We start from the raw sequence: 27,669 nt of genomic DNA on the forward strand, positions 1-27,669 counted from the left end.
ATTCCGGGCCCCTTTGCAAATGTGTTTGATATTCTATCGACCAAAAAGTTTGATTCATAAGTTGAAGGCTAAAGTTTTTATTCTTTTTGTATTATTAGAATGCTCTTATCGAATACAATTAAATCCCACTACACTAAAGAGGTAACCTCATTAATCTAGACAAAAATTACTTCCTTTCGGAATTATCGCATTCCAAAGTTTAGATTCATTAAATATTTCTTTATTTTGTAATTTTCTCTCTTGTGGCACCTTGTTTTGGCTCACATGGCATTCGGCGAAAGCAAAACATGAATGTCTGTTTTCAAAGTTATGCATTCACCCCCATCCTCCAACTTTTCTATGAAAAAGATTTGGTCTATGATCTTTCCAGCCATGAGCTCGTCGCATTCTATTGAGTTTTGAGAAGAGAAGAAGCTCTAGAATTGTGTGCTCGTTGTTCGACTCTTTCAGGATAAATTTCATAAGTAGAGAGACTTTTCATCTTACACTGTTAGCTACGGTGACGTCATGAGAGCAACAATATACGCTCTTTGTGCGCGGGCCGAATGATTGCGAAAGAGAAAGAGCGTCTGCATTGGACGTGTGACCTTCAATGTACCCTTAAGACTCCGCCTTATTTTGAATCATAACATTTTTGTCTGCTAGACGACCCTTGGCATTCGTCCAATTTTTTTCGAAACTTTGAGTAGGAATTAGATTTGCAAAAAAAAGTGAAAACGAGCCAGTAGATCCTCCTCGTATCTTCATTCTTCTTTCGTTTCAAATTGATTGCTCCTTTTCGTTGTCTCTTCTGTGCATTTTCCGTGAACTTCACCAATAGGTCATAGGGATCTGCTTCTCGCTAGTGGGATATCCTGCGTCTCATCTACTCTGACATTAGATGATGGGCGACGAAAGAAGCACCGTTTACACCCAACCCATCACGTCAGAGTACGGCCGACTTCCCTCCTTCCCATGCAATATCACCTATGAAATCGATTAGAAAGTCCCTCGCTTTATATTTCAATTCGATTTAAAATAGAAGACGAAACATCTAACTTGGCTCACTTCCTCCCTTTTTTTCGTTTTTCTTCTTTAGATAATCCCTATCCTCAGGCGCTTCAACTTCTTGTTTCGCGATCTTTCCTCTCCGGATGCGTTTTTTAGGCTGATTCTGCAACAAGAGTTTAACAATCGGATTGTCAAATTTGCTCTTTTTCTTTTTATTGCGCACTCCCTGCCCCTGCCTTTGACAACCTTTCCAATCTGCGACTGTTAATAAATCTAGGGTCGCAGCACATCGAGCAAACAAAGAACAATTTTTTAAAAGAAGTTGAAATATTGCTGAATAGATGGACCTCATTTTTGTTCATTTTCTCTATCTAATAGTGATGCTCTTACACATGACAATAATAACCAACGTTTTTCGCAATAATTTTTTTGTTTTTGTTGACTCAGTGAACATTTGTGAAATCTGGCTGTTGAAAAATCACGAGTAAACTATTTTCGTCAACGATTCAGATTTTTGAATCTACAAAATATCTGATGTCACTGAAAAAGCCTTTAAAAAAATAAAATTTACGTATTCTAGTGCATTCGAGTTTACTGCCATCATTCGCCCAATATCCTTAACCAATCCATCAGTTCAAACTCATTATTTCCCGTTTTTCAGCCCATATAAATGGGAATTCGGTGTCCTCAGCAAGAAAATAGGCCGACAAGATTATATTTAAAATTATATAGAGTTCGCCCAGCAAAGACCATAACGTCACTCTCTAAAGAACAATCAAAAAGATATCTTTCTTGCAAGACACCGTTTTTCTCACCTCTTCTCTTTCTTCGTTTTTTTTTGTTAACACTTTTCTCATGTGGCGACATAAATCTTCCAATGTAGGCGAGACCGGACGCCGGAGACTTTGTCGCTGACAAACCTTTTTGATAATGTTATACGTGGGAGTTCAAATAAAACTCTTCTTATTTCCTTGTTGCTCCTCCTATTTCTACCTCATTCCGTTTGTCACAACTTTTCCGTATTCTTTTATCTGATCAAAATGGTTTTTTTTTCAGGGGTAATTATCGTCTCGGATCGTGAACTGTGCGGCGAGTCATCTCACGTCTTGTTACCGTTTTCGCCTAAACCACAGGCGAAGGGCCCTGCTGAGCCACCGCAACTCCACATCCCAACCCGTCAACTCACTCTTCCTTTCGAATTCTACAATCATCTTCTGGTATGATTTTGTTTTTAGCGAAAAGTCTAATTCTGATGAAAATGCGTGGGTTTTGCGGGGAATCCCTAATGTTTCCATTTTGAAAATAATATTTCCCGTTTTTTGAAACTCGATATTTTGCCGCTATCCATTGCTCGATGTTCTTTAAACCAAGGAAAAAAAAGAATTTGACGACTCACTGAGGAATCTGGTGTTAATAAATTCCCCTTGAAAACTTCTTCCGTCTTTTCATAAAATGAGGTTTTCACTTCTAGTTTAACCTAAGTTAGCGGCAAAGTTCGATCAGATTAGTTTGTTTGATTTTAGATTCACTATTGTTAGCTAATAGAATTAAAATTAAATGATGATAGCTTATTTTTGTAACTGAATTTTGTGCTCGTCTGAACCTCGTGCCAAAAAGTTTATGATACTTATGAAAAAAGAACAATTTTTAATTACCATTTACGTCAAAGAGCTACGCCGGAAAGACAAAAAAAAAATAAATGACGCCGAATTGTCACAAGGATAGTGAGAAACGAGTGGTAATAGACCAAGAGATAACAAATTGTTTATTTCTCTTTAAAATTGGACTGTTATCAGAGACCATCAGCTGCTGTCGGCAAAGAAAAATTTCTGCTGATAGCTGGCTCCTTTGTGTTTCCCTCATTTCTACCGCCTGACGCTTAACCTGAATCGCTTCCAAAAATGTTTCTTTTTTTTTAGAACAGACTCAACAATGCTTCCCGATCCAACTGTTCTTCTCATCATCGGAGCCGTTATAGCATTCATTTTGGCGTTTGCTATCGGTGCAAATGACACGGCAAACTCGTTCGGAACTTCTGTTGGAAGCAAGGTTGGAATCTTTATTCACATTGAAAATTCTAGTTTTTTGAAATTTCAGGTGTTGACTCTTCATCAAGCATATGTTTTGGCTAGTATCTTCGAAACACTTGGAGCTTGTCTCCTTGGTAAGTAACACAGATCATCGTCGTAAGTATCTGCATCGTGGGGTGTCGGTTTTGTTCGATTTATCATTAAAATCGAAAAACTAAAAATTTTCGTTTTCCCAATATTTCAAAAAACAAATTTTGGGTATTTTTATTCTTTTTTGAAGAAATTTATATGTTTTATGGTTTTCTTCAACATAAGCATAATTTATAAAATTGAATTGTATCTTTGATTTTTTTTTAAATTCATTTGAAACTCACAAAATTCTAATATTTTTAGGTCATCAAGTGACAGACACTATGCGCAAAGGTGTGATCGACTTCTCAGAGTTTGGTAAACATGAAAATGGTACCGTTCTTATGAGCGAAAATGATCTCGGCCATACTATCATGTTGGGACAAATCGCTATCCTCACTGGATGCGGTGTGTGGATGTTGTTGGCGACTGCATTCAAGCTGCCCGTATCTACAACTCACTCAATTGTTGGAGCCACGATTGGATTTGCTCTCGTTGCCCAAGGATCTCGTGTCATTGTGTGGGAGAAGATTTACCGTATCTGTGAGTTCTTTACTCGATTATATTGGTTCTTGTCTGAAACGTGTGCTTGTATCGCTATTGGAAATTATTTTTGCAGTCTTCTCATGGATCATTTCACCACTTCTCTCTGGAATCGTTTCGGTTTTCATCTACTTGTCGCTTGATCATTTGGTTTTGAGACGTGTAAGTTTTCCCACGAAATTACTTTTGTTACAATAACTATGCAAATGTAAATATTTTCAGGAACAACCTCTTCACAGTGGAATTCGAGTTCTTCCTGCGCTCTACTTCATCTGTTTCGCTTTCAACGTCTTCGCCATTGTCTATAAAGGACCTTCTTGTAATTATTTTAATGCAATGACGTTTTTTCAAATAATTAATTTTTAGTCCTCTATTTCGATCGACTCAGTCTCACACAATGTCTCATCATCTCTGGAGTGTTCGGATTAGCGGTTGCTCTTATCTTTGCGTTCTTCTTGGCACCGTATCTCAAGGATCACATCCTGAGTATGTTTAAGAAATGGAGTATGAGGTTAGCAATTGTCGATAAGGCACTGAAGATAGTTTCCAGTGGCCTTATCGTTGCAGTATCATTGATTAATATTCTAAGATTTTATATGAGTTTTCAGGTGGTAAAATTATTAGAAAATTCTGCTGTCGATAAATTATTTTCATTTCAGGCAAAGAACTTCTTGAAATAACTGGAAAACAGCGACACAGTCATCACGGACATAACGAAAAGAGCAGTTCAAAGCGAAAAGAATTTGAAATGGAAGAAGGAAATGGAAAATATCTTGAATCCGACAATAACGGTCAACCTCTTCTCGATCAACCAACTATTGTAGTCAGTACATGCCCATCAAATGGAGAATCAACTTCATCTTTCGCAAAGAATACAATTCGCCCGTCTTCCTCCCTTGCTTCATTCTTCCGTTCCTGTAAACCAGAAGATCCACAAGCTTCACGACTGTTTTCACTTCTTCAAGTGATGACGGCCTGCTTCGGAGGATTTGCTCATGGAGGAAACGACGTGAGTAATGCGATTGCTCCACTTGTTTCGCTTTATCTGATTGCTAATGACGGAATGAAATCGGCCGATATGGAAACACCATGGTACCTTCTTCTCTACGGATCCTTCGGAATGTGTCTCGGTCTCTGGGTTCTCGGACATCGTGTCATCTACACTGTCGGAGAAAATCTAACCAAGATCACTCCAGCATCTGGATTCGCCGTCGAGTTTGGAGCTGCTGTCACTGTTCTGATTGCTTCAAAGCTCGGACTTCCTATCTCATCAACACAATGCAAAGTAAGAAATTCATAGAATGACATATGCAATCATCGGTTTACAGGTTGGATCCGTCGTGGCAGTCGGTCTTGTTCAATCCAGACATCAAGTCCATTGGGGAGTATTCCGGAACATCTCACTATCCTGGATAGTAACTCTTCCAGTTGCCGGTAAGTGTATTTTAGTAATTAGTTCAGATGTTAGAAACTTCAGAGAGACTAAAACGCTTATTAATAAATAATAAAGTGAGGAACCACATCCCCAAGATATAGTTTCGATAAGTAAATACTGTTTCAAAAATATAGCTGAAAGAAGTATTAACAGAATGTCAGTTTTTTAAATTTATTTTTCATTGAAATTTATTTCATTATCCAACGACAAGTGAAACCACCATTTTCTAATTGGAGAAAAGTCTTTCTGTTATTTTAAAAGAGCCTTTGAAATTTGTCGGGTGGATCAGCTTTTTACTCGCCTGTCCATCATTATTTATTATCGTTGTAGGTCTTCTTTCCGGTGGAACCATGATGATTCTCCATTTATTCTCGTTCGGAACCGATGCAACGCCCAAGGATTCTATCCTCCAGCTCTTCTTCTAATCGCGTTTTTCTCAACAATCATACTATCCTTTTTAATTATATCTAAGTACTTTCATTTTTTGGCATATTTCTTGAATGCGTAATACTTCTTCCATTTCCTAACCCGCGCTGTTCTCAGACGGTACGCCTTCTAGATTTTCGTTATTTTTCTCCTCGAAAGAAAAAACATTGTTTTGTTATATGTTGTAAAAGCTATAGGATGCTATAACCTTAGCGAACTAGCCACCTCTTTTGTCTGCTACCGGTCAATTTTCGTCTAATTCGTGGTAGGACATTGTTTCCCTCTATTTTTCTGCTCCCTCACTCTACTCTTTTATACCCTTATTTGTCGCCAACTTTTCTATTGTTTTCTCTTTTTTGTTATTCGAAGATCAGCGCAGTTTCGATTTTTCACAAGCCACACTTTTCTTTATTTTTTTTTGTTTTGTTACCTCATTTCATATTTTATTAACCTCTCTTCAGTTTCTAAAGCCGTACCTGAGAACGTCTGAAGCTCATCTTTTGCAGAAAGCAACTTTCGTTTGTTTCTCTCTTCTCATTCCTTTTTATCAGTTTTTATTTTCTTTTAAAACACACAAGATTGTCTCCCCCACATTCATTGATTTCTCCCCTCCCAAAACAGAATCTTTACCGACTCCGTGAACTTTTTGTTCGCCCCTTTCCCCCTCTTACAAAAATCTTCACTTCGGCTTGTTTAGGAAAGTGATTCTTGAAATTTTCAGAGGATTTCAGAATTATCTTTCTCAAAACTACGCCCCACTATGACTTTTCTCATTGTTTTATCTTCTACCTTTTCATTCATAATAGGCAATAAAATTAATAGTACCACAAAATAAAACGTCACACAGACACACTCAACCTCATTCAACCACACAGTTCGTTTTGTTCAGAGATTGGGAGGGCAAAAGCCTCGCCGCCTCCACACAAGAATGGAGAGCAGAAGAAGAATGGATGTTGCACAGATTTGTCTGCAGCCGCCACCTTCGTATGCACTATTTCGCACCGCCGAATGCAGTATTTACCGAGCTCTCAAAACAGGAGGAGAGATGATGATTCGGAGGAGAAGGATGACTGAATCGTCTCTATCCGCGCGCATAACCGTACGATTTCGCACACTTTCAACAACAAGACCTTTGCATTTTATCCACGGAACAAACTCTGTATGTCTGTCAGCATGAGATAATTCCTTTTTTGATCTGTGTAGTTTCAACGTTGAGTTCAACTGGATCATAAGACGATCTATTTATATTAGTTATTCTTGTGAAACTTACTAACCATTTTTTTTAAAGTTACAAGGAAATTCGAAACCATATCTAGAGAATATTTTATCGACTTTCAAAAAATAAACTGTAATGCTATTAGAATTGAGAACGTTCAGGCTTTCGAAGGACTATAAACATCTACAATTTTAAGTGACATCTTTATTACTTTATGATAGTAACCTAGTTCCATCACTTCCCTCTGTAACAGTAAATCGAACTTTCAATTGAATTGTTGTTCTAAAAAAGACATTTGTTAGAAATATATTTACTGTTTCATTTATTATTTAACACTAAATCTGAAGAACCAGAAAAACAATTATTTGTGACTTTTTCACATTTAGTCATTAGGCGCTAACTCCGTGTCCAACTGTTTGCCTTAAAAATTGAAACTATTTTGATGAAAAATGGGCAAAACTTTGGCAGGTTTGGCCAAGAGTTGTGTAAGCTTTTTTCACGTTTAAACGAAGTTTATATACTTGGAAATAAAATTGAACAATAAGTTTATGCCAATACTGTAAAAAATTACTAAACAATTTATACTTTGATAAAACCATTCTAGATTTATTTTTTGAAATTTTTTGGCATCGTGGCTTTGCAAAGGCTCGTACAGTTCGAGATCTATGGAACATATGCTATTACGGATTATTTTCTAGGGACAATATTTACTGTTGTATATCTTGATGTTGATCTTGAGTATTTCTATCAAAAAGATATAGATTTCGTGAAATAGAGATACTGTTTGCATGTGTGTGGTCAATTGAACTTTGCGTAGAAGAGCAGAGATCGTACAAAGTTGCTCCCACGCGGGAATCATTTTCTTAGAAAGAATATCTGACTGAGTCATAGATAACTTACAGATTTCATATTTCATGGCAGTTCATTGAAACTGCATTACTGGATTACTGTATGACAAATTGATTTAAAAAAAAAGGAGCATACGAAATTTTCTCACTTTTCTTTTGAATCTCATTAATTTGGTACTATACCTAACTATAGTTATATCTTCAAGTTTTGATAAGTTTTCCGAGTATTATACTTTTCTACATTTTTAAACACAAAAAGTGACATGGTGCATCGAGTCATCAGTGTTTAACGAAACGGAATGAGCTATATTTTTTAATTTCAAAATAACAATAAATGTAGCGAAAATTCTTCGAAGAAAAATATAGTCTTGCCATCAAATGAGATTTCCGATCTTTTGGAATTACATGCTTTTGTCTAACCGCCAATTTTATCCAAACTCCCATTCGTTTAATTGTAACGCAACTCAACACCAATAATCCATCACATATACAGTATCAATTGCTCTTTTCTCATTGGCTTCTCCCATAACTCGATTTTTTTCCATTAACAATTCATTTTAGTCCTTTCAGTTTTTTTGTCACCGTAGTACCCAAAAGAGTGAGAAAAAGAGAGTGTGTCTATCTCAAAAGAAGCTGTGATATTTCATTTGGTTTATGTGTGCGTATATTCGAAAGACTGCTACGGATTTATATATGTATATTGCGCTGTTTTATTCTATTTTCAGCTGCTTTGTCGTCCTTCTTCCTCTCATTATTTTTTGTTCTCTGTCACGTTTTCATTCGTAGTGCTTTCAAGCATTTCACACGGAAACTTATCCTTATTGGTACGGAAGTCATAACCAACATATCGGGTTACAACTCTGAATGGCTTCACAGAATTAGTATATTTGAATTCGTAAAGAAAATGTGAAGTACTCCACATATTTTGCTATAGGATTTTATTTAATCTATAGTTTCATGGTTCATAATTCAAATAGTATAAAAACAAGGATAACCTTCTGCTCTGAATTGTCCTTCATTTGAAAGCAGAGCAGGTGCGACCTACATTTTCCGGATGACGGATGCTCGAGCCGAGATTCACCTTTCACAAAAAATTGATTTTTAACCTGATGGCAGTGGAAATTAATTTTTGAACACAGTTTTAAGTGACTTTAATATTTTTTTAATTAAAGTTTGAAATTGTTGTAAGTCACTACAATATATGTATATTGAAATGCTAAAAAAATTTATAGTTCGCAGAAAATTTCCAAATTATTTTATGGTTAGAAGAAGTTGGCAAAAACTAAAAATCTTTGAAAACTATTGTAAGCTTGGAAACTATAGAAAGATTTCAAGTATTCTGTTTCACAGCATTTGTAGTTAAAATACGTGTTCTGAAGAATATTGGTTATTCGTTTGGGTACATAAATTACCAATATAAAAAAGTATTCTCGAAAAGTTCAAAGAAATTTTAGTGTGTAAATTTTTACGATGTAAATACAATTCATTAAAATCTAGTCAGAATATAAAATTCGTAGAGAATACAAATTTTGGTCGACTTCCGGCAATATGAGTGATTAACGCTGCTCCTAATATGAATGCCATTGCAGGCTCTAGTACGGTATTTAAAATTCGCTTTGGCAGCTTTTGGATAATATCTCAACTAAATGAATATTCAATGATGTACTTATTTGATTTTTGAAAAAACCATTTGCGCAGGTGATGCTCATCAAATCACTTCACACGAACTTTGGTGTGTTTGGATAGTAGTAGATTGCCTTGCTGTCTGCCTTTCAAACCACTCAACTTTATCCATTTTTCAATGATGAAGAAGCTGTAGTCTACTGTTGCTCTTTCTTCTCTCCAAATTCTTCTTTTTTCTCAATTGATCTCATTAGCCTCTCACGCGGTCGCTTCTTCTCTTTCTTCTTTTTCTACAATTTATCCATTTAACTGGGAGGTTCCTTCCCTCATTTAATTCTCTTTTTTGTGATCTATTGTTCTGAATGGTTTAAAAAATGAGAAAAGATAATGTAGAATTATGTAATGCGGCGTGACGGCACCCGGAAAAGTGTCGGCCATCACAGAGCTGAAGAGCATCATCCTCCATTGGCTCAGCGGCGGTCTTACTCTCTTATTCCTCTCTATTTCTCTTTCTCTGAAAGAAAAAAGAAAGAGTCCCCGTGTCCACATTTTTTGGCGACGAGAGGCATCGAGACGCAGGTGCTAAAAGAGAGCAAAACTCGCAAAACGACTATAGTTGAAACCATTGATATCCGTCCGAGTGAGGAGCCGCCCGGCCATCTTGCTTCTCTTTTCTGTGTGGAGCTTCTTCATTCTTGACTTTATCCCCAATGTTCTCTCTTTCATTTGATCTTTTTACAGACTTTAATTAATTCATTTTTATGACGTCCATGATAATTATTATCTCAAAATAGATTCAATGACATTTAGGCATAAGCTATTGAAATATCTCCAAAAATTTATTTTTTAAAACCTCCTCATAATACCACAGTTTAGTCTCAAATATATGATACTCAAAAAATATGGTTTTTCTGAAAACAAAATAAAGTTGAAACTTTAAATTGAATTCTAATTTTTCGATCATCATATTTGATTATCCTCCTAAAAACATCACAGCTAAAAATTGTTGAACCAAAACTATAGTAATATCGTATGGACCGTTCTGATACATTACCTTATTTTTTAATTTTAAGAGATAACGTTCAAAATGGTTTCTTAAAATAACATTAATATTAAATGTTTGTAGGTATAATGTGCTATGAGGATCTAATAATTATCTTAAACTTTCCGATAAAAATTAATCTGCTAATAAAAAAAAAGTAAATTCAGTTAATTTTGGACTGGAAGTTAGTAGGTCAATAATGCTTTACTAGACTTATTCAAAGTACCGTATTTTATTTTTCAAAGTAGCATCGCAATCATGTACTTTCAAAATTTTGTTATATATGTTTTATATTATTTTAGAAATTTCACTCAGAAGTAATTGCCAAAATCAAATAAAAAAGTCTCCATCTTCTCACAAGCTGTAATTTGTATTTTTCAACATTCAGGTGCTTTTTAGAGCTTTCGGAAAATTTAAACATTGTCAAAAATGAAAGGTAAAAATTAAATGAAAAAGGAATACAATTAAAAAGATGAGAAAGTAATATATTCAGATAACCTATACATAAATGAGAGATATTTCTCTGAATTTACATATATTTTATACCTACCACGACCAAATAAGGAGAAGCCATTGTCCAATAGAAAAAAAAGAAGCCATTGTCCAATAGAAGTTTCACTCTCTCTTTCTCTTTCTCGATCTCAATAGAAATACACATTTCTCCACTCATTCTCATTCTCGTACTCTCTCTCTTTCTTCCACTTCGTGAGCTTTTACCGGGGCGTGTGAGTCTTGAATCAAAGAGAAAGAGACGGAGAGAGATGGAGTCGGGGCTCCGAAAGCTGGCCGCTTTGCAGTATTGATCCGTGTAGAGCTTCCTGTCTCTGCGTCACCCCATCGAGAGCATCGGAGCTCTCTCTCGTTCTCTGAAGCCGAAGACGGCGCGACGACGGCGACAGTGGTGGCGGCGGCGAAGCGGAGACGAGACGGCAGACATACCCAGTGCTTTATACATCTTTGTAAGAGAAGAAACTGGTGCTTCTGCTACTGCTGCTGGCTCCCGTTGCTCTCGTCGTGTTTTGGCGGATGGGGTGGATTGGTGGAGAGTGATGGTGTGACGGGACGAACGGACCCTTTTCTTCTTCCTCTTTCAACCACCCCCGCTTTCACTCAATTTTTTTATTAGTGCCTCCTTGCTTTTAACTCTTTTCAGCAGTTTTCTTATGTCGCTTGTTTTTCGTTGCACCCTTCTTGAACTCTTTTATTTACTTGATTTATTTTGAAACTAATTGATAGGTGGTTAATTGAATTATAGGGTTCAAAGTAACGATTAGATTTTAATTTATAGTAAAAAATATTTCTAAGAATATTTTCAGTCAATTTCAATCGCTTAAATTTTAAAATCGGACTTCACTGGTTTTTTGTACGTGTTATTTATAAATATATTATAGGTGATCATAAGGCTTTCTGTGGAAAATGTTCAAGATTATCTTATGCTATGAATTAAAATTTCAAATTGAATTTTAAGAAATTCGATGTTCTTTTTGCAAAAATTATCTATAAAAATGTATCTTTAGCCCGTTAGAAATAATTGTTTCAATAATTTTTTTCACTTAAAAACTACAGAAAATTTTAATCCAAATTCCAAAAACAAAAATTGAGGCTTTTTCTAAAAAGTGGATTTTCACTTTTGGCACATCATATGATTTTTAACGAATTATGAAATAATTTTAAATTTTACGGTATCTTGAAAACTGAGTTTTTCTGAAGTTATAATATTTCAGGCAATTTGTTTCCAAGAAAGTAAATTCCCTCTTCAAATTTGTAAATACTCGCTATACTTTGAATCTTTATTTAAAAAATTAATTTTTCGTATTTATTCTCATTTTAGATAATTTCTTTAATCTTTAATGGAGAAAAAATATTTTAAAAATTAGCCTATTTTACCGAATTGCCAATAATATTTTAATCAATAAATTCATAAGTCTGATCTATAAAATACAATTTTCTGATCATCTCTACTATCACAATTGCTTCCAAAAACCAAACTAAATTTCACTTGGTTTCTAATCTTTTAACATTTCCATCTTTGAACCACTTTAAGCTATTTGAATTCTCAATTCAAATATTCTTTGACAATTTGAATTGAGATGGTAGTCGGATGACTCTAGACATTCTCCCACTTTTTAATCATTAAATTAATATGAAGACGTGAGAATAAGAGGAGAAAGAGTGAAAGAATAGAATTATCGTGGTGCTCTCCGCTCTGCCGTCCTGTTTTAAAATTCTCTCCCTCACTGCTGGGTCGCTGCTGCTGGTCCCCAGCTTTTCCGAATTTTCTTTTCTTTTCCCTTTTCTTTCTTCGTTTTCCTCTCGAATTCTTCTTTTTTTGTCCTTCTTCAACATTTTTGAAGAAAAGTTGGAATTAAAAAAGAAACAGTTGGCATTTGTTGTCCGATTCCTTTTTTCCAAACTTTGATGGTCCAATTTATCTAGAACCTATAGTTTTCCAAAAAAAGAAAGAACATCTCCGCCCAGTATTCCCTTCATCACGAACCTCTAATCTCCAACCCATCATATTTGCTCCGTCTTTTTTGTTCAAAATTTCTCAATTTTTTGGTGACAAAAAGAAATAGAGATGAGAGAAAGAAAGAAAAAACTCGAGTTTTTGTGCATATTTGGAAATGTGAAATGGGTGTGGTTATGGTGTAGAAGGACGTCGTCGTCAAAAAACTGCAATTCTGCGCGTAAATATTGGCGGTTTGGCGAAGAGGTGATGAACGGCCCGCCGCTGTCCAGATAACGTTTTGTGGCAACGGGAAAAAAAGAAAAACGAGAGGAGAGCTGTGAAAAATAGAGGGTTTAGCACCCACATACACATACACCCGAAAAACCACACACCGAAATTCAAACGTTTTCATTTGTTTTTTTCTTTCTTCTTATTCTTCTTTTTCCTTTTTTCACCCGTTCTGTTTTGGTAGGATTGAGAATAAGATAAGAAGGTGAAGAAGCCATATTTCAATCAACTTTTGATCTACTGTCTTTGTGCTAAAGCTGTCTGGTGTTTCTCACATTTTTTTTATTCAGAAATCAACTCAAAATCTTCTCGATAATAATGATTTGCACAAACACTCATCTAATTTTTCCTTTTTTTTGGAATATTGACTTCAGAATTATGAACTGGCTACCGTTTTTGACAACAATGGTGCAGCTTACTGTATTTGCCACATTTCTTGTTAAATTGTAACAGTTAACGCTATTTTCCAGACAAAGAATAATTAAAAAAATATACATACCGTTTTATTAGTATTCCCCTCATTGTTCAACTTTGACATATCTCAGCTATAGTTTTTTCTATCAAAAACTGGGCAACTAACTTTGTAGTTTATTGATATGTTGCTAGGAAACTCTTTTTAAAATTTAAAAATTGAAATTATCCAACGAATTAAATACTTTGCCTTGAAAATCGAGAAAAGCCCGTAAATTTTTTCTTAAATCTCCAAAAAATCATCGATTTGAATTTTTTAGTTGTTGAAAAAAGTTTAATAAATTTTTTACAGTATCTTAAAGTCAAAACGTTTAACTTTTCGATATTCTCTACAATTGATCCTGAACAATTTTTCTCCGTGCTTGCTGCTTCTCCTCCTCCCTGGATTCCAATTCCATTATTTTCTTTCATTTTTTCTGGAAATAACTAGTTTTTGTTTCCTTTCTGTTACATGTTGTTATGCCTCTCAACCCATTTTCATGCTCTTTTCAATCTCCGTCACTTTTCGGTCAGAAGTCTTTCTTATTCCCAACTTTCGTTTTTAAAAAACGAAACTTTGATCGTCAGTCCTTCCCTGTCCTCCTCCTTCTCCTTCCCCAGTTTCCTCTTTTTTTCCCAAAAGGACATTGCTCTTTCCCTTTTTTTTTTCTCATCCCCACCTTCTTGTGAGGGTGGATGCAAAACTAAACTGCAAAACTGGCGAATAAAAGAGCTTTAAAGTCGTCGCTCCTCTCGGTTTTTTTCTTATTCTTCTTATTTTTCTCCACATTTTCTGATCTCAAATTTCGATTCCAGAAGAACGAGAACGCACTGTGGTGCACGAAGAAGGAAGAGAGATATAGTGTGGAAAAGGAGGAGTGCGCCGACACTGCTCGATCGTGAAAGGCTCGCATGACGAGCGTTAACCTGTGTCCATCATGTCAGGTAAGAATTTTTTAATTCATTTTATAAAATTATCTGCACAACAATTACAAAGTACACGACCCACAAGAAATTCTGAAGACAATCAAACTGCCGAAGTCTACCGTACTAAACGATTTTTTATTGGTGTTCTTATTAAAGTCATATCTAAAATATTTTTTTTTTTTAATTCTAGCTTCGGATGTGCAATATAATACGGATTTTCTAGAATTTCATAATCTAAAAAAAATAAATCAAGTCGAAGATCAGCGCTCATCCAGATCTTATTCAAAGCTTGCCGTAACTATAGTTATAACTAGTAAATTTCCAATTGAATAAAAAAGTTTATTTTTTTGTATTTCTGATTTCATTTCTGATTTCCGGGGGCAGATTTGTGATGGGTGGTGGTTCGGCTCAAGTGGTCGTGGTACTCCACATCTGCACTCTCTTTGCTTTTGTTTTCGAGTTTTCGCGCAACCAACAAAAATCGAAGAGAAAAAGTGAACGGAGTGGAGAAAGACAGTGAAGATATGTAGAGAATGATAAGTTATTATTAATTATTTCAGTGTTAGCGAGTATGATGTCATCGGGGGAGGACGAGGAGCAGGCGGCAGCTGATGAGCAGGAGAGAACCGATCTGTGGCAGCAGACATTACAGGTTAGTATTTTATTTTGCAAACACTTGAAAAATTGTAAAGAAATACTTTGGAAATCTCTGGGAAAAAAGTGTGCAAAAAGAGTGGAAACTGATAATTCTTACGAAGCAAGAAGAATCTTCATCTGTTGGATAGATCCAACAGATTTCAAAAATTATTGAAAATATACCTGCTGTAGGGCCTAGTATGTCATCCTTGAAAGTCAACAAGCATTTTTCATTTGACCTAAAAAGCTTCTTTATGCTCATATCAAGACACTGGACTTCCGTTATTAAATCCCATAAATCGCATCCAAATTGGTAGATCCTGAGGGTCAGCGACCCCATCAATCCCAGCAGCACAATGTTACCACTTTTAATATCCGGTAGCTTTTAATGGTATAAAATGGCTAGGGACCACATTTATGGTATCATTTATAGTCAGATGCCCACTATACGTTACCATGCCCGTGAGCTTTATGCCGATATTTATGGATATTTTGACGGGTTAGGTCCTTTACTTTGGATGCGATTTAATGTAAGTGACATATTCTTTTGGAAGTGTTAGAAACACAAAATGTTGTTAAGAGACTCTCTTATTGTCTCGTACTCTCTCTATGATCCAGGAACTCTTCTGATTGAACACAGGCAAATCCGCAGTACGTGTCTGTGTGTATCATCTCTAGTGTAATATGCGGGAGCTCTCGAGAGACGCAGATACTTGCAGAAAATAAATTGAGGGTGGAAAATGGTGATCTTGTTGTGAAGTCAAAATATCTGTTTGGTACAAAATGAGGGAGTGCCGAGTGACACAGATCTTTAAAATTGACCCTTGTTAGTCATGCAAAAGATATGTGACACCTCCCTGTGCATTTTTGGAATCTGAGAATAGACAAAGATCACAGATGAATTTTAAAAATCAATTAGCTTACTGTACTATGAGAACTGAAAATGCGAAGATTTTTCTGGTTCCATTGGCTTGAAATTTTATTTTAGTCAACCAATTTTCATATGAAACATTTCGAAACATGCTTGTTTTTATCTATTGATTTTCTGAAACAGAGATAAAATTTGAGAAGTTGATAATAAATCACTTTTTTTCGGAAAACATGCCATCCAATTTCTGATATTTTCAATTTCTAGTTTTCTTTGAACGAGTGACTTTGCATTCTTCAACATAAAAAGAAAAAAAGACATTTCATGCACAATGTGGATATGATTATCAAGTTGAATGGTGCCTTCTCTTGCTCTTTTTGTTCTTTTTCTCCACTTTTCTTTCCCCTTTTTCTCTTTTTCTCTCTCAATAAGATCCAAAGGGATCCACTTTTTGAATCCATCCACCAAAGTAAGTATGAAAGAAAAAAAAGCCGAGAGATGCTAACAAAACAATAAAAAAGAAGAAGGCGGGATCTTTTTGTGTATTATGATGGAGCCTATTGGTAGAATGAGTGAGAAAAAGAGAAAGATCTTATGCAAATTGACAAATGATCGTATTCATGGGTTTTGCGAAAAAGGAAAGAAGCTCTTTCCTCTATGCCAGCTCAGTCGCGCGACTTCTTGAGAGAAGGAGAAGAAACTGAAATTTGAAACCGACCATTGACCGATTTCACATCTTTTTCCAATTATCCACATAAAAACAAGAAATGGAAAGACAATAAAATGATGAGGGAACCCAGTTGAAAAAAATACACCAAAATTTAAAAATACCGAGTATCAACAACAAGTTATTAATCAAGCGTGAAATCTAGAGAAGTTTATTTGAATGAGCAAAAAATAAATTTCAGGCCGCCGTGGCAGCTTCATCATCACAAGATGCCACAAAGAAACGACCCGCACAACGGAAACCTCTTCGACAAACGAACGTCGTCGAAAGATCCGAACGATCACTTCTTTGCCTCTCCTTGAATAATCCCATCCGAAAATTGTGCATCAGTATTGTTGAATGGAAGTAAGTTTATTGTTTTTCTAAATTCAATTTTACTAAAATCAAAACCATTTTCAGACCATTCGAGTTTTTAATATTGTTTATGATATGTGCCAACTGTATCGCTCTAGCCATCTATCAACCCTATCCTGCTCAAGATTCAGACTATAAAAATACATTACTTGTGAGTTTTTTTCAAAATTGAAAATATGGTGAATGTTGCCAAATAACCCGAAAGGGTGATAAAATAATGAACATTATTCAGAAAAAATTTATTTAATTTTTTTGTTCAAAAAATTGAAAAGTTACTTATAAGATACATTTTTTCCAAAAATAACAAAATGCAAATCAAAAATAAAAATATAATGTTAAAAAGACAAAAAATCGAAATTTCAAAATTGTTAATAATTTTTATACCCTGCATTTATGTTTTTGATTTCAGTAAAATTTGAGAAACAGTTTTAAAACTTAAAATACCAAGGAGTCGAGCCAAAAAAATTTATTATTGAAAATTAAAATAAAATTGCAAGCCATTTTAATTCTAAAAAATTGATTCTCAAAATTTAAAAAAAAGTATAGAAATTTAAAATTAATAATCTCAGGTTTCCCACAAAATTAAAAAAAAACATACAAAAGATGAATCTAGCAATAAAACTTCATTAATACTGTTTTATGGAAACAATTATAAATGTTACTTCAAATTACAGGAAACAATTGAATACGTGTTCATTGTCGTATTCACGATAGAATGTGTGCTCAAAATAGTGGCTATGGGGTTTATGTTTCATCCCAGTGCATATCTTCGAAACGCATGGAATATTCTCGATTTTATTATTGTTGTCATAGGGTGAGTCGTTTTTTGGTTTGAAGTTTCAAAAACAATTAGAACAAAAATTTCAGACTTGTGAGTACCATATTATCAAAAATGTCAATTCAAGGATTCGATGTAAAAGCTTTGAGAGCATTTCGTGTACTTCGACCGCTTCGTCTTGTATCAGGAGTACCAAGTTTACAAGTTGTGCTCAACGCCATCCTTCGAGCCATGATTCCTTTGCTCCACATTGCCTTATTGGTTCTGTTTGTTATTTTGATCTATGCTATTATTGGATTAGAGTTATTCTGCGGAAAACTTCATTCAACATGTATAGATCCAGCAACTGGACAATTAGCGCAAAAAGATCCAACACCTTGTGGTACTGATACAGAAGGAAGTGCATTCAAATGTCAACCATCTGATTCTTTAACCAATATGGGTGTTCGATGGGAATGTTCAAGTAACACAACATGGCCTGGTCCAAACAATGGAATCACGAACTTTGATAACTTTGGACTTGCTATGCTTACAGTATTCCAATGTGTATCATTAGAAGGTTGGACAGATGTAATGTACTGGGTAAATGATGCTGTTGGCAGAGAGTGGCCGTGGATATATTTTGTCACTCTTGTCATTCTTGGATCATTTTTCGTACTCAATCTTGTCTTGGGAGTCTTGTCTGGAGAATTCTCAAAAGAACGAGAAAAGGCAAGAGCGAGAGGATTGTTTCAAAAATTTCGAGAAAAGCAACAACTTGAAGAAGATTTGAAAGGATATCTCGACTGGATCACACAAGCAGAAGATATTGAACCAGTGAATGAAGATGAACAAGAAGATGAACCAGTTGCACAAACTGTAGTTGGAGAAGAAGCTGATGAAGAAGGAGAAGAACGAGTTGAAGATGTTAGACCGAGTAAATGGGCAGCTAGAATGAAACGATTAGAAAAATTAAATAGGAGATGTCGAAGAGCTTGTAGAAGATTGGTCAAAAGTCAAACATTTTATTGGCTGGTTATTCTTCTTGTGTTGCTCAATACATTAGTACTAACATCTGAACATTATGGACAATCCGAATGGCTCGATCATTTCCAAAGTGAGTTTTTTTTAATTTTTAGAGTTTTTAATTAGTTTTAATCTTTAAAAAAATTATGAAAAATAATTTGGAAAACTTTCGTATAATTTTTTTTCAAATAAATTTTGATTCGAATCTATACCAAAACATCACATTTGGACAAACTCCCCACTTTTCTGATCTATTATAGATAAAACTAGTACGAGGTTCTTTGATTTACAATCATTGAAATTTTTCAGCAATGGCAAACTTGTTCTTCGTAATCCTTTTCTCGATGGAAATGCTCTTGAAAATGTATTCGCTTGGGTTCACGACTTACACGACATCTCAATTTAATCGATTCGATTGTTTCGTCGTTATCAGTTCGATTTTGGAGTTTGTGCTTGTCTATTTCGATCTTATGAAGCCACTTGGAGTGTCTGTGCTGCGTTCAGCACGTCTTCTGAGAATATTCAAAGTTACAAAGTACTGGACATCACTTCGTAATTTGGTATCTTCACTTTTGAACTCTCTTCGATCCATCATTTCCCTTCTGTTACTGCTTTTCCTGTTCATTGTTATCTTTGCTTTATTGGGAATGCAAGTTTTCGGAGGAAAATTCAATTTCAATCCACAACAACCAAAACCAAGAGCCAATTTCGATACATTCGTTCAAGCATTGCTAACAGTATTCCAAATTCTTACTGGTGAAGATTGGAATACTGTAATGTATCATGGAATTGAATCATTTGGAGGTGTTGGAACACTTGGAGTCATCGTCTGTATCTACTATATTGTTCTGTTCATTTGCGGTAATTACATTTTACTGAATGTCTTCTTGGCTATTGCTGTCGATAATTTGGCCGATGCAGACAGTCTGACAAATGCAGAAAAAGAAGAAGAGCAACAAGAAATTGAAGGTGAAGATGAAGAATTTGAGGAAGGAGAGGATGAAGGTGAAGAGCATGGAATGGATGAACCAGAAGGAGATGAAGAAATGACATCAGCAAGACCGAGAAGAATGAGTGAAGTTCCTGCTGCAAGTACGGTCAAACCGATTCCAAAGGCTTCTTCGCTTTTCATTCTCAGTCATACCAACTCTTTTCGGTGAGCTTTTCGAGTTCTCTTCAAAAGTTTTCTGTTAGATTTTTGAAACGACTCTCTCTGTAACATATTTTTATTTTTCATACTTTCAGAGTGTTTTGCAACATGGTTGTCAATCATTCATATTTCACCAACGCCGTTCTTTTTTGTATTTTGGTATCATCTGCTATGTTAGCTGCTGAAGATCCTCTACAAGCAAACTCAACTAGAAATATGGTTTGCCCTCTTTTTGTACTAAAACTTCCAATGTTTAAATTTTCAGATTCTGAATTACTTTGACTACTTCTTCACGTCTGTGTTCACAGTTGAGATCACGTTGAAAGTCATCGTATTTGGTTTGGTATTCCACAAAGGATCATTCTGTCGAAATGCATTCAATCTTCTCGATATCCTCGTCGTTGCAGTATCATTAACATCTTTTGTACTTCGAACTGATGCAATGTCTGTCGTCAAGATTCTTCGTGTGCTCCGTGTGCTCCGTCCACTTCGTGCAATTAACCGAGCCAAGGGTTTGAAACATGTTGTACAATGTGTAATTGTTGCTGTAAAGACTATCGGAAATATCATGTTGGTCACATTCATGCTTCAATTCATGTTTGCAATTATCGGAGTTCAACTTTTCAAGGGAACATTCTTCCTTTGCAATGATCTTTCGAAAATGACAGAAGCAGAATGCCGTGGAGAATATATTCATTATGAAGATGGAGATCCAACAAAACCAGTTTCAAAGAAAAGAGTTTGGTCGAATAATGACTTCAATTTTGATAACGTCGGAGATGCGATGATTTCACTTTTCGTAGTTTCAACTTTCGAAGGATGGCCACAACTTCTTTATGTTGCAATTGATTCAAATGAAGAAGATAAGGGACCTATACATAATTCAAGACAAGCTGTTGCTTTGTTCTTCATTGCTTTCATCATTGTCATCGCATTCTTCATGATGAACATCTTCGTAGGTTTCGTTATCGTTACATTCCAAAATGAAGGAGAACGTGAATACGAGAATTGTGAATTGGACAAGAATCAAAGAAAATGTATTGAATTTGCATTGAAAGCTAAACCACACAGAAGATACATTCCACGAAACAGATTACAATACAGAGTTTGGTGGTTTGTCACATCAAGAGCTTTTGAGTATGTCATCTTTCTGATTATCGTCATGAATACAGTATCTTTGGCGTGCAAGCATTATCCAAGTTCGAGAGGATTCGAAGACTTTTTGGATGTGTTCAATTTGATTTTCACTGGAGTTTTCGCATTTGAAGCTGTTCTGAAGATTGTTGCATTGAATCCGAAAAATTATATTTCCGATCGATGGAATGTCTTTGATTTGTTGGTTGTTGTCGGATCATTTATTGATATCACATATGGAAAATTGAATCCAGGAGGAACAAATCTTATTTCAATCAACTTTTTCCGTCTGTTCCGTGTGATGCGTCTCGTGAAGCTGCTTTCAAGAGGAGAAGGAATTCGAACACTTTTATGGACATTCATGAAATCATTTCAAGCTCTTCCATACGTCGCCTTGCTCATCGTTTTGCTCTTTTTCATTTATGCTGTCATCGGAATGCAATTCTTTGGAAAAGTTGCACTGGACGATTCAACATCTATACACAGGAACAATAACTTCCATTCGTTCCCTGCAGCGATTTTGGTGTTATTCAGGTTAGTATTAAGGTTTTATTTATTTAATTATTTATTAACAACAAATTATGTACTTCAGAGTAATAACACGTGATTGTGAGTTCACCTAGAATGCTTTCTTGGAATAGATTCACATATTTTCAGTTATAGAATAATTAGGACATGAATTTAAATGATTTCGTAATAAACTAAAAGTTCCAAATTGCTAAACATCTAGAAAGAAAATAGAAGAATCTAGAAAGCTATACTTTGAAAACTTATACTCTTAATTTTCAAATATATTTCTGAAATTGCAGATCAGCAACTGGAGAAGCCTGGCAAGATATCATGCTTTCGTGTTCGGATCGAGAAGATGTCAGATGTGATCCAATGTCTGATGATTACCATAAAGGAGGCCTCAACGAATCTAGATGTGGAAACAATTTTGCATATCCATACTTCATTTCATTCTTCATGCTTTGCTCTTTCCTTGTCATCAATCTTTTCGTAGCTGTTATCATGGACAATTTCGATTATTTAACAAGAGATTGGTCAATTCTTGGGCCACATCATTTGGAAGAATTTGTAAGATTATGGTCTGAATATGATCCAGATGCAAAAGGACGAATTAAACATCTTGACGTCGTCACACTTCTTCGAAAAATCTCTCCTCCACTTGGATTTGGAAAACTGTGTCCTCATCGATTGGCCTGTAAGAGATTGGTATCAATGAATATGCCCTTGAACTCGGATGGTACTGTATGCTTCAATGCAACTCTTTTTGCTCTCGTTCGTACCAATTTGAAGATTTATACTGGTACGTCATATTTTGTATTCTCCCAGTCTAGAAAAAACAACTAGTATTCACTAAAGACCTACGAAGGGGGTTAACAAAGATTATGGCAGTAATCCTGTGTCTAATGAGAAAAAATTGGATTAGAGGAGAAAAAATGAGGGGTTCCGTTTAAATACTTTTTTTTTGGTTTTTCAGAAGGAAACATCGACGAAGCAAATGAACAGCTGCGATCAGCAATTAAACGAATTTGGAAACGAACTCATAAGGATTTGTTGGATGAGGTTGTTCCACCGGCAGGAAGTAAGTTTTTAATTTATTTTCTGACTTTTTGAACCATCTAGATAATATCTGCAGAATAGCAACTTGTTTAGCATATAGATTGACATTAGTATCTAAAAATACCAGATATTCAAATTAGCACAACGCATCTTACTTTTCTTATTTGCAGAAGAAGATGATGTGACCGTTGGAAAATTCTATGCCACCTTCCTCATTCAAGACTATTTCCGTCGTTTCAAGAAGCGAAAAGAGATGGAAGCAAAGGGTGTCTTACCAGCTCAAACACCTCAAGCGATGGCTCTTCAGGTAAAAGGATCGAAATGTGATATATTGGAAAAAAGGGGAAAAAACGCAAATTGAGAAGTGGTTTGCGGACGTCTTCAATTTTCCCTTCTTCAGTTGAAATTGGAATGGGAGAAGAAGAAGGAGAAGAAGATGCTTCCCCTTCTTCTTCTTCATCTTCTCAAATTTCTTTGCAACGTCGATCGATGCACTTTCCCTTTTTTTTGCAATTTTTTTGGAAATCTTCTTTAAACTTCATTTTCTTCTTCTTCTTCCTTAAACTTAATTTATTTGGAAAATCCTAAACTTGTGAAGAAAGTTGAGAGTTTTTTCCGTCTTCCGAAATTTCTTTCAACGGAAAGGCGACAAAGACGGACTTCATTCATGAATAGAAAATGAGCATCCACTGGCATCAGGATGCTCCGCCCACTTTCTCCTCTTTTGTCCGATCTGAAGAGGAAGAAGAAGGAGCTTCTTTCTATTTCTTCCACTTTCTTCCAGTATATTTATTTACTTTTTACTTCAGGCCGGACTCCGCACGCTACACGAGATCGGACCAGAATTGAAAAGAGCGATTTCTGGAAACTTGGAGACCGACTTCAACTTTGACGAACCAGAGCCTCAACACAGAGTGAGTTTGTCTAATTTCAGTATTCGGGAACATAGTATGTCTGCCGACGCATACTTCCTGTGCATTCTTTTCTTTCTTTTCACAATGCACTTGTTTCTAATTGAACTCCTACAGAGATAATGCATTCGACTACGTCTAAAATTTTAAAACTAGAGCCACGTGGCCAGCTAATCTCTTTCAGAAACTACCGTCCATAATTTACCTCTGAATCAGGGGTGCGCGGCATTTAAAAATTTCCGGCAATCGGCAATTTCGGCAATTGCCGAAAATTTGATTTACGAGCACCCCTGATCTGAATCGGTAATACGTGGTTTCGAAATTTTTACTTCACAAGCAGTTTTTGTGAATTTTAGACTGTAGAAAACTATCGTGACATCAAACTAAAGTAAACGTTTATTGCACCAATTTTTATAAGTCAAACTTCGGCGGGAATCTGCGACAGCACGTTGATCATTCGAGTATTTTTCCAAATAGAAGCGCTTTGGAATTTTAAAAAATCAGGGAGACGTTTCTATTATAATAACAACTCTAATCGCAATACAAAATAAATATTTAGTTTTCAGATATTTTTTCGATGCGATAATATAGGCATAACATAAAACTGAATACTAAAATAACTTGGAATAATATTATTTTATTCATTTCTCATTTTCACTTGCTTCACTCATTTCATGAGCTTGAGCTAATCAGGAAATGAGAAAATGATGATGATGCTCTTCATGCTTTTTCTTAGTCTTTTTCTATTTCTTCATCTCCACATTCAGTTTTTCCTGAGATTCATGGCCATGTGTTTACTTAGTAGACTAAAAAATGAATTAGAATATCTCATTTCCTTTCAGAACACATGTGAAACCAAAACAAGCAGTCTAACAAATGTGATTACAGTCACTTGATTGAGGCTCCTTTATGCTATATATTTTTTTGCAAATACCAATATTCTAGTTATTTAAGCAGTTAATTAGATTTCCTAATAAAAAGAGGAACAAAACAAAAATGTCAATCTTATTATTTTAAAAAGAGGGAATGCGGAAAAAGGCTTACTAAGAGGAAACTTGAAATGATGTCGTTTGAGCACACTTGAAAAATCTCAAGTCTGCATTATACTACGTCGTATACTACAGTTGAAACCTCTACTTCAATTTGAAATTCTTTCAGAGACCACACTCTCTTTTCAACAATTTGGTACATCGTCTATCTGGTGCCGGATCCAAATCTCCTACTGAACACGAACGTATAGAAAAGGGCTCTACACTTTTGCCATTCCGTGAGTTTTTTTTTCAATCATAAAAATTTTTAGACAGTTTTCTAAAACGATTTAAAGTTTGGGCAGCTCAGTTAAAACAAGAATTTTTCTCAAGTTGTCAGTCACAATTAGAAATTCAAAAAAGAACAAGCGAAGTTAGTTAGTCAGTCAGTTCTCTTCAAAATACAAAACAATTCCAGAACCACGCTCTTTCTCTCCAACTCATTCACTTGCTGGCGCTGAAGGATCACCAGTACCATCACAAATGCATCGTGGAGCTCCAATCAATCAATCAATAAATCTTCCACCTGTCAATGGATCAGCTCGACGTCTTCCCGCCCTTCCGCCGTACGCAAATCATATTCACGATGAGACGGACGACGGCCCCAGGTATCGGGATACTGGCGATCGAGCTGGTTACGATCAATCAAGCAGAATGGTTGTTGCCAATAGAAAGTGAGTTTGAGTGATCAATTAAATTGTGAAAAGTGGATATTCATTGATCTCAGATTCATCTCTGCAGCTTCATTAAGATTTTTTTAATCGGGTTTAAAATAAGTTCTCTCTGAAACAGTAAAAATAATTTTTAAAAACATTTTCAAAACAACCCAATACTCTTTACTGTCGTTTATTTCAACTTTTGGAAAGTTTTGATATTTTTTAAAGCCTGCAAAAATCAGTCTGTGTTTCGTGTATAAGTTTTCCCAATATCATTTTATTTCTCTACAGTCTGCCTGTTGATCCCGATGAAGAAGAGCAATGGATGAGAAGTGGTGGACCGTCAAATCGATCTGACAGACGAAACCCACATCTACGAGAACCGATGCTTGTTGCTCGGGGAGCCGCTCTTGCACTCGCTGGAATGTCATCAGAAGCCTACGAAGGTACTTATAGGCCGGTTGGAGAAGGAAAGTCTGTTCGACTTCCATTCTCATCTCGACCTGTTCTCCGACCTGCCGAAGATTCACGACCTGTTGATCGACTGATCGGGCAATCATTAGGACTTGGAAGGTAAGTGAAATATGTGAGGCTGTTAGCATGGTTTGGTTGGTTGAGCATTTATACTCATTTTTAATTTTTTCTTATTCCCCCGATTTTCGCACTTTGGTTTGTCATTTATATGGTGTCTTGATCAAAAAGAGGAGTTTGGGATTTAAATTTGAAAATATACATTGTTTTGATAAAAAAATGTTTGCAAAGGAATTTGATAAATATGAAAAAAAAACTGTAGAACTTTAGGTAATTCAACGGGAGCACATATTTCTAATTAAGTTCTCACAGACAAACACTGGGAAGTTTTCACTGGTATTTTGTTAATCAAACTCAATTATTATCACTTATCCACACACACCCAACAATTAGAGGTACATACAGTAATACTATTAACATTGATTCTAGCTAGTTTTGGTCTTTTCCAGTTTTACCTTTTTAATTTTTCGCATGGCTTTGACCTTTCAAACCTTCTCACTCTCCTACCCTTTCTTTACTGATTCTTACCCCACTCCTCCTCCTATTGATTCAGATCCATTTTAAACGATTTTTTAACCAGAAAAGTGGCTGACTGCTAACCAAAATCGGGTGTGTGGTGTCTCTTGGAAAGAGTCTCAGTTCAAGTTCTACCCCATCCTCCTCCTTCTCTCTATACTAACCAACCTATGAATAGGTGCTCAATGAGATTCAATGATTCCAATAATCAAAGTTTTTAAATCTTCAGGTACGCCGACGCTCGGATTGTCGGAGCCGCTCGACGAGAAATTGAGGAAGCATATTCACTTGGTGAACAGGAAATTGACTTGGCAGCAGACTCATTAGCTCCATTAATGCAACATGTTGGAATGCATGATATCAGAGATATCAATGAAAACTCTCGAAGCGCACTTTTACGACCCGCCGAAAATTCATCTCGGCAGCATGATTCACGCGGAGGATCACAAGAAGATCTACTTTTAGTTACAACTCTTTGAGAACCATCATCTTCCAGAAGATTCTTCTCACCACAAAAAAAACAACAATCGTTCTCTTCCAAACTTTTTTTTTCAAAATGAAAACCTTTCCCTCACATTATATCGTACCGATTACGAGTTAGAAAAATTGAACTGAATAGGTGCCCCTCAAGAAACATATAAAATAATCTCTTCGCCTCCTCTCCCGTTTTCATCAAACCACCTCATTCAATTTGTACGAGTTTAGAATTCATCTTTTTCTTCTTTTTCCCTCAATCATCCCAACTCGAATCTTCCCTGTAGATGATCCCCCATCCCATCTTGTCTGTGTACTGGTTTTTTTTGTTTACTGTATAATTCATTTAATCTTACCAAAACCTGCTCCCATTTCAAAAATGCTCAATATCTCTGTCTAGTTGGCTGATGGATATTTGGCTCACAGAGTTCGCTTTCATAACTCAACTTGCATATTGTCCAGAAGTCCTCTAGTTATCATTTTATTCATTTTTTTCACAAAAAACCAAATCTGATCAAAAGTGGCCTTTCTGCGATTTCACTTAGAATCGTTCATTACTCTTATTTGAAGTTTAAATGTATCTTTCTTTCCCCTTTTTCTTTCAATTAATATATATCTCTATTTTCCCATATTTCTAAGTCAAAAACTTCCTCTTCATTTTCTCATCCCTCCCATCCTTTACGCAGTATCTGCTTATCCTTTTAATAGTTCATTTTTCTCATTTATTTTGATTTTCAACAACAATTCGTGGTGCTTTTCTTGTTTTATCAGTTATAATGACATATGACATTGTTTTAATAATATTTGTATTAATAAAAATTATAAATTCAAGAATTTTTTAATTGAGTTAAGTGAAAAATTGCGGATTTTTTACGTTCAAAATCATCCATCTTACCAAAAAAAAATCACCAAAAGTCTGCAAAAATTCACTTTTGGGGC

The 27,669-nt window shown here is 35.5% G+C and overlaps 3 protein-coding genes and 17 non-coding genes across 24 annotated transcripts; 6 read left to right on the forward strand and 14 right to left on the reverse strand.

Moving 5' to 3' along the window:
* Nucleotides 1–1,088: 1,088 nt before the first annotated feature.
* On the reverse strand, nt 1,089–1,364 carry T12B3.9. The gene has a single exon (NR_056178.1). It is a non-coding gene; the product is annotated as an Unclassified non-coding RNA T12B3.9 (non-coding RNA).
* Nucleotides 1,365–2,910: 1,546 nt separating this feature from the next.
* Nucleotides 2,911–6,410, forward strand: pitr-1 (Phosphate transporter; the record flags this gene model as incomplete). Of its 3 annotated transcripts, NM_001380320.1 has the most annotated exons (9): nt 2,911–3,039; nt 3,088–3,154; nt 3,414–3,692; nt 3,769–3,854; nt 3,915–4,011; nt 4,059–4,178; nt 4,352–4,977; nt 5,021–5,126; nt 5,458–6,410. In NM_001380320.1, 9 exons carry the CDS (start codon nt 2,923–2,925, stop codon nt 5,550–5,552), a joined length of 1,593 nt encoding a protein of 530 aa, NP_001367368.1. The 3 variants fall into 3 exon arrangements, 2 of the variants coding, with proteins under 2 accessions (NP_001367368.1, NP_001368450.1); NR_131566.1 differs by having other exon boundaries at nt 2,923–3,039; nt 4,059–4,977; nt 5,458–5,552; NM_001380321.1 differs by lacking the exons at nt 2,911–3,039; nt 3,088–3,154 and having other exon boundaries at nt 3,434–3,692; nt 5,458–5,552.
* T12B3.7 lies at nt 6,395–6,669 on the forward strand. The gene has a single exon (NR_056179.1). It is a non-coding gene; the product is annotated as an Unclassified non-coding RNA T12B3.7 (non-coding RNA).
* Nucleotides 6,402–6,676, reverse strand: C48A7.9. Its single transcript, NR_056180.1, has one exon. It is a non-coding gene; the product is annotated as an Unclassified non-coding RNA C48A7.9 (non-coding RNA).
* Nucleotides 6,524–6,544, reverse strand: 21ur-12255. The gene has a single exon (NR_131567.1).
* Nucleotides 6,677–9,593: 2,917 nt separating the features above from the next.
* Nucleotides 9,594–9,943, forward strand: C48A7.14. The gene has a single exon (NR_056181.1). It is a non-coding gene; the product is annotated as an Unclassified non-coding RNA C48A7.14 (non-coding RNA).
* C48A7.15 lies at nt 9,657–9,943 on the reverse strand. Its single transcript, NR_056182.1, has one exon. It is a non-coding gene; the product is annotated as an Unclassified non-coding RNA C48A7.15 (non-coding RNA).
* A 2,457-nt stretch (nt 9,944–12,400) lies between these two features.
* C48A7.13 lies at nt 12,401–12,621 on the forward strand. The gene has a single exon (NR_056183.1). It is a non-coding gene; the product is annotated as an Unclassified non-coding RNA C48A7.13 (non-coding RNA).
* On the reverse strand, nt 12,409–12,557 carry C48A7.5. The gene has a single exon (NR_056184.1). It is a non-coding gene; the product is annotated as an Unclassified non-coding RNA C48A7.5 (non-coding RNA).
* A 1,681-nt stretch (nt 12,622–14,302) lies between the features above and the next one.
* C48A7.16 (uncharacterized protein) lies at nt 14,303–14,332 on the forward strand (the record flags this gene model as incomplete). Its single annotated transcript, NM_001361745.1, has 1 exon — nt 14,303–14,332. A coding segment is annotated over one exon (30 nt), but the record flags the coding sequence as incomplete, so codon positions are not given.
* Nucleotides 14,333–14,407: 75 nt separating this feature from the next.
* On the forward strand, nt 14,408–27,566 carry egl-19 (Voltage-dependent L-type calcium channel subunit alpha; the record flags this gene model as incomplete). 3 transcript variants are annotated; one of them, NM_001027908.6, is made up of 17 exons in its annotated part: nt 14,408–14,414; nt 14,957–15,048; nt 16,809–16,972; nt 17,027–17,132; nt 17,656–17,795; nt 17,849–18,855; nt 19,074–19,920; nt 20,010–20,133; nt 20,180–21,582; nt 21,858–22,357; nt 22,532–22,636; nt 22,785–22,921; nt 23,424–23,528; nt 24,684–24,792; nt 24,972–25,227; nt 25,501–25,782; nt 26,486–27,566. In NM_001027908.6, 17 exons carry the CDS (start codon nt 14,408–14,410, stop codon nt 26,733–26,735), a joined length of 5,634 nt encoding a protein of 1,877 aa, NP_001023079.1. The 3 variants fall into 3 exon arrangements, with proteins under 3 accessions (NP_001023079.1, NP_741442.1, NP_001368449.1); NM_171379.6 differs by lacking the exon at nt 25,501–25,782 and having other exon boundaries at nt 26,486–27,558; NM_001380322.1 differs by lacking the exons at nt 14,408–14,414; nt 14,957–15,048; nt 16,809–16,972; ... (9 more) ...; nt 23,424–23,528; nt 24,684–24,792 and having other exon boundaries at nt 25,037–25,227; nt 26,486–26,735.
* C48A7.10 lies at nt 14,751–14,900 on the reverse strand. Its single transcript, NR_056185.1, has one exon. It is a non-coding gene; the product is annotated as an Unclassified non-coding RNA C48A7.10 (non-coding RNA).
* 21ur-8639 lies at nt 16,020–16,040 on the reverse strand. The gene has a single exon (NR_056186.1).
* Nucleotides 16,231–16,364, reverse strand: C48A7.7. Its single transcript, NR_056187.1, has one exon. It is a non-coding gene; the product is annotated as an Unclassified non-coding RNA C48A7.7 (non-coding RNA).
* C48A7.6 lies at nt 16,515–16,655 on the reverse strand. The gene has a single exon (NR_056188.1). It is a non-coding gene; the product is annotated as an Unclassified non-coding RNA C48A7.6 (non-coding RNA).
* On the reverse strand, nt 22,979–23,100 carry C48A7.11. Its single transcript, NR_056189.1, has one exon. It is a non-coding gene; the product is annotated as an Unclassified non-coding RNA C48A7.11 (non-coding RNA).
* On the reverse strand, nt 23,242–23,385 carry C48A7.8. Its single transcript, NR_056190.1, has one exon. It is a non-coding gene; the product is annotated as an Unclassified non-coding RNA C48A7.8 (non-coding RNA).
* Nucleotides 25,189–25,407, reverse strand: C48A7.12. The gene has a single exon (NR_056191.1). It is a non-coding gene; the product is annotated as an Unclassified non-coding RNA C48A7.12 (non-coding RNA).
* Nucleotides 25,279–25,299, reverse strand: 21ur-8227. The gene has a single exon (NR_131568.1).
* 21ur-15006 lies at nt 26,826–26,846 on the reverse strand. Its single transcript, NR_056192.1, has one exon.
* Nucleotides 27,567–27,669: the final 103 nt, after the last annotated feature.

The sequence above is a fragment of the Caenorhabditis elegans genome, chromosome IV (genome assembly GCF_000002985.6).
Source record: "Caenorhabditis elegans chromosome IV".
Lineage (NCBI taxonomy): Eukaryota > Metazoa > Nematoda > Chromadorea > Rhabditida > Rhabditidae > Caenorhabditis > Caenorhabditis elegans.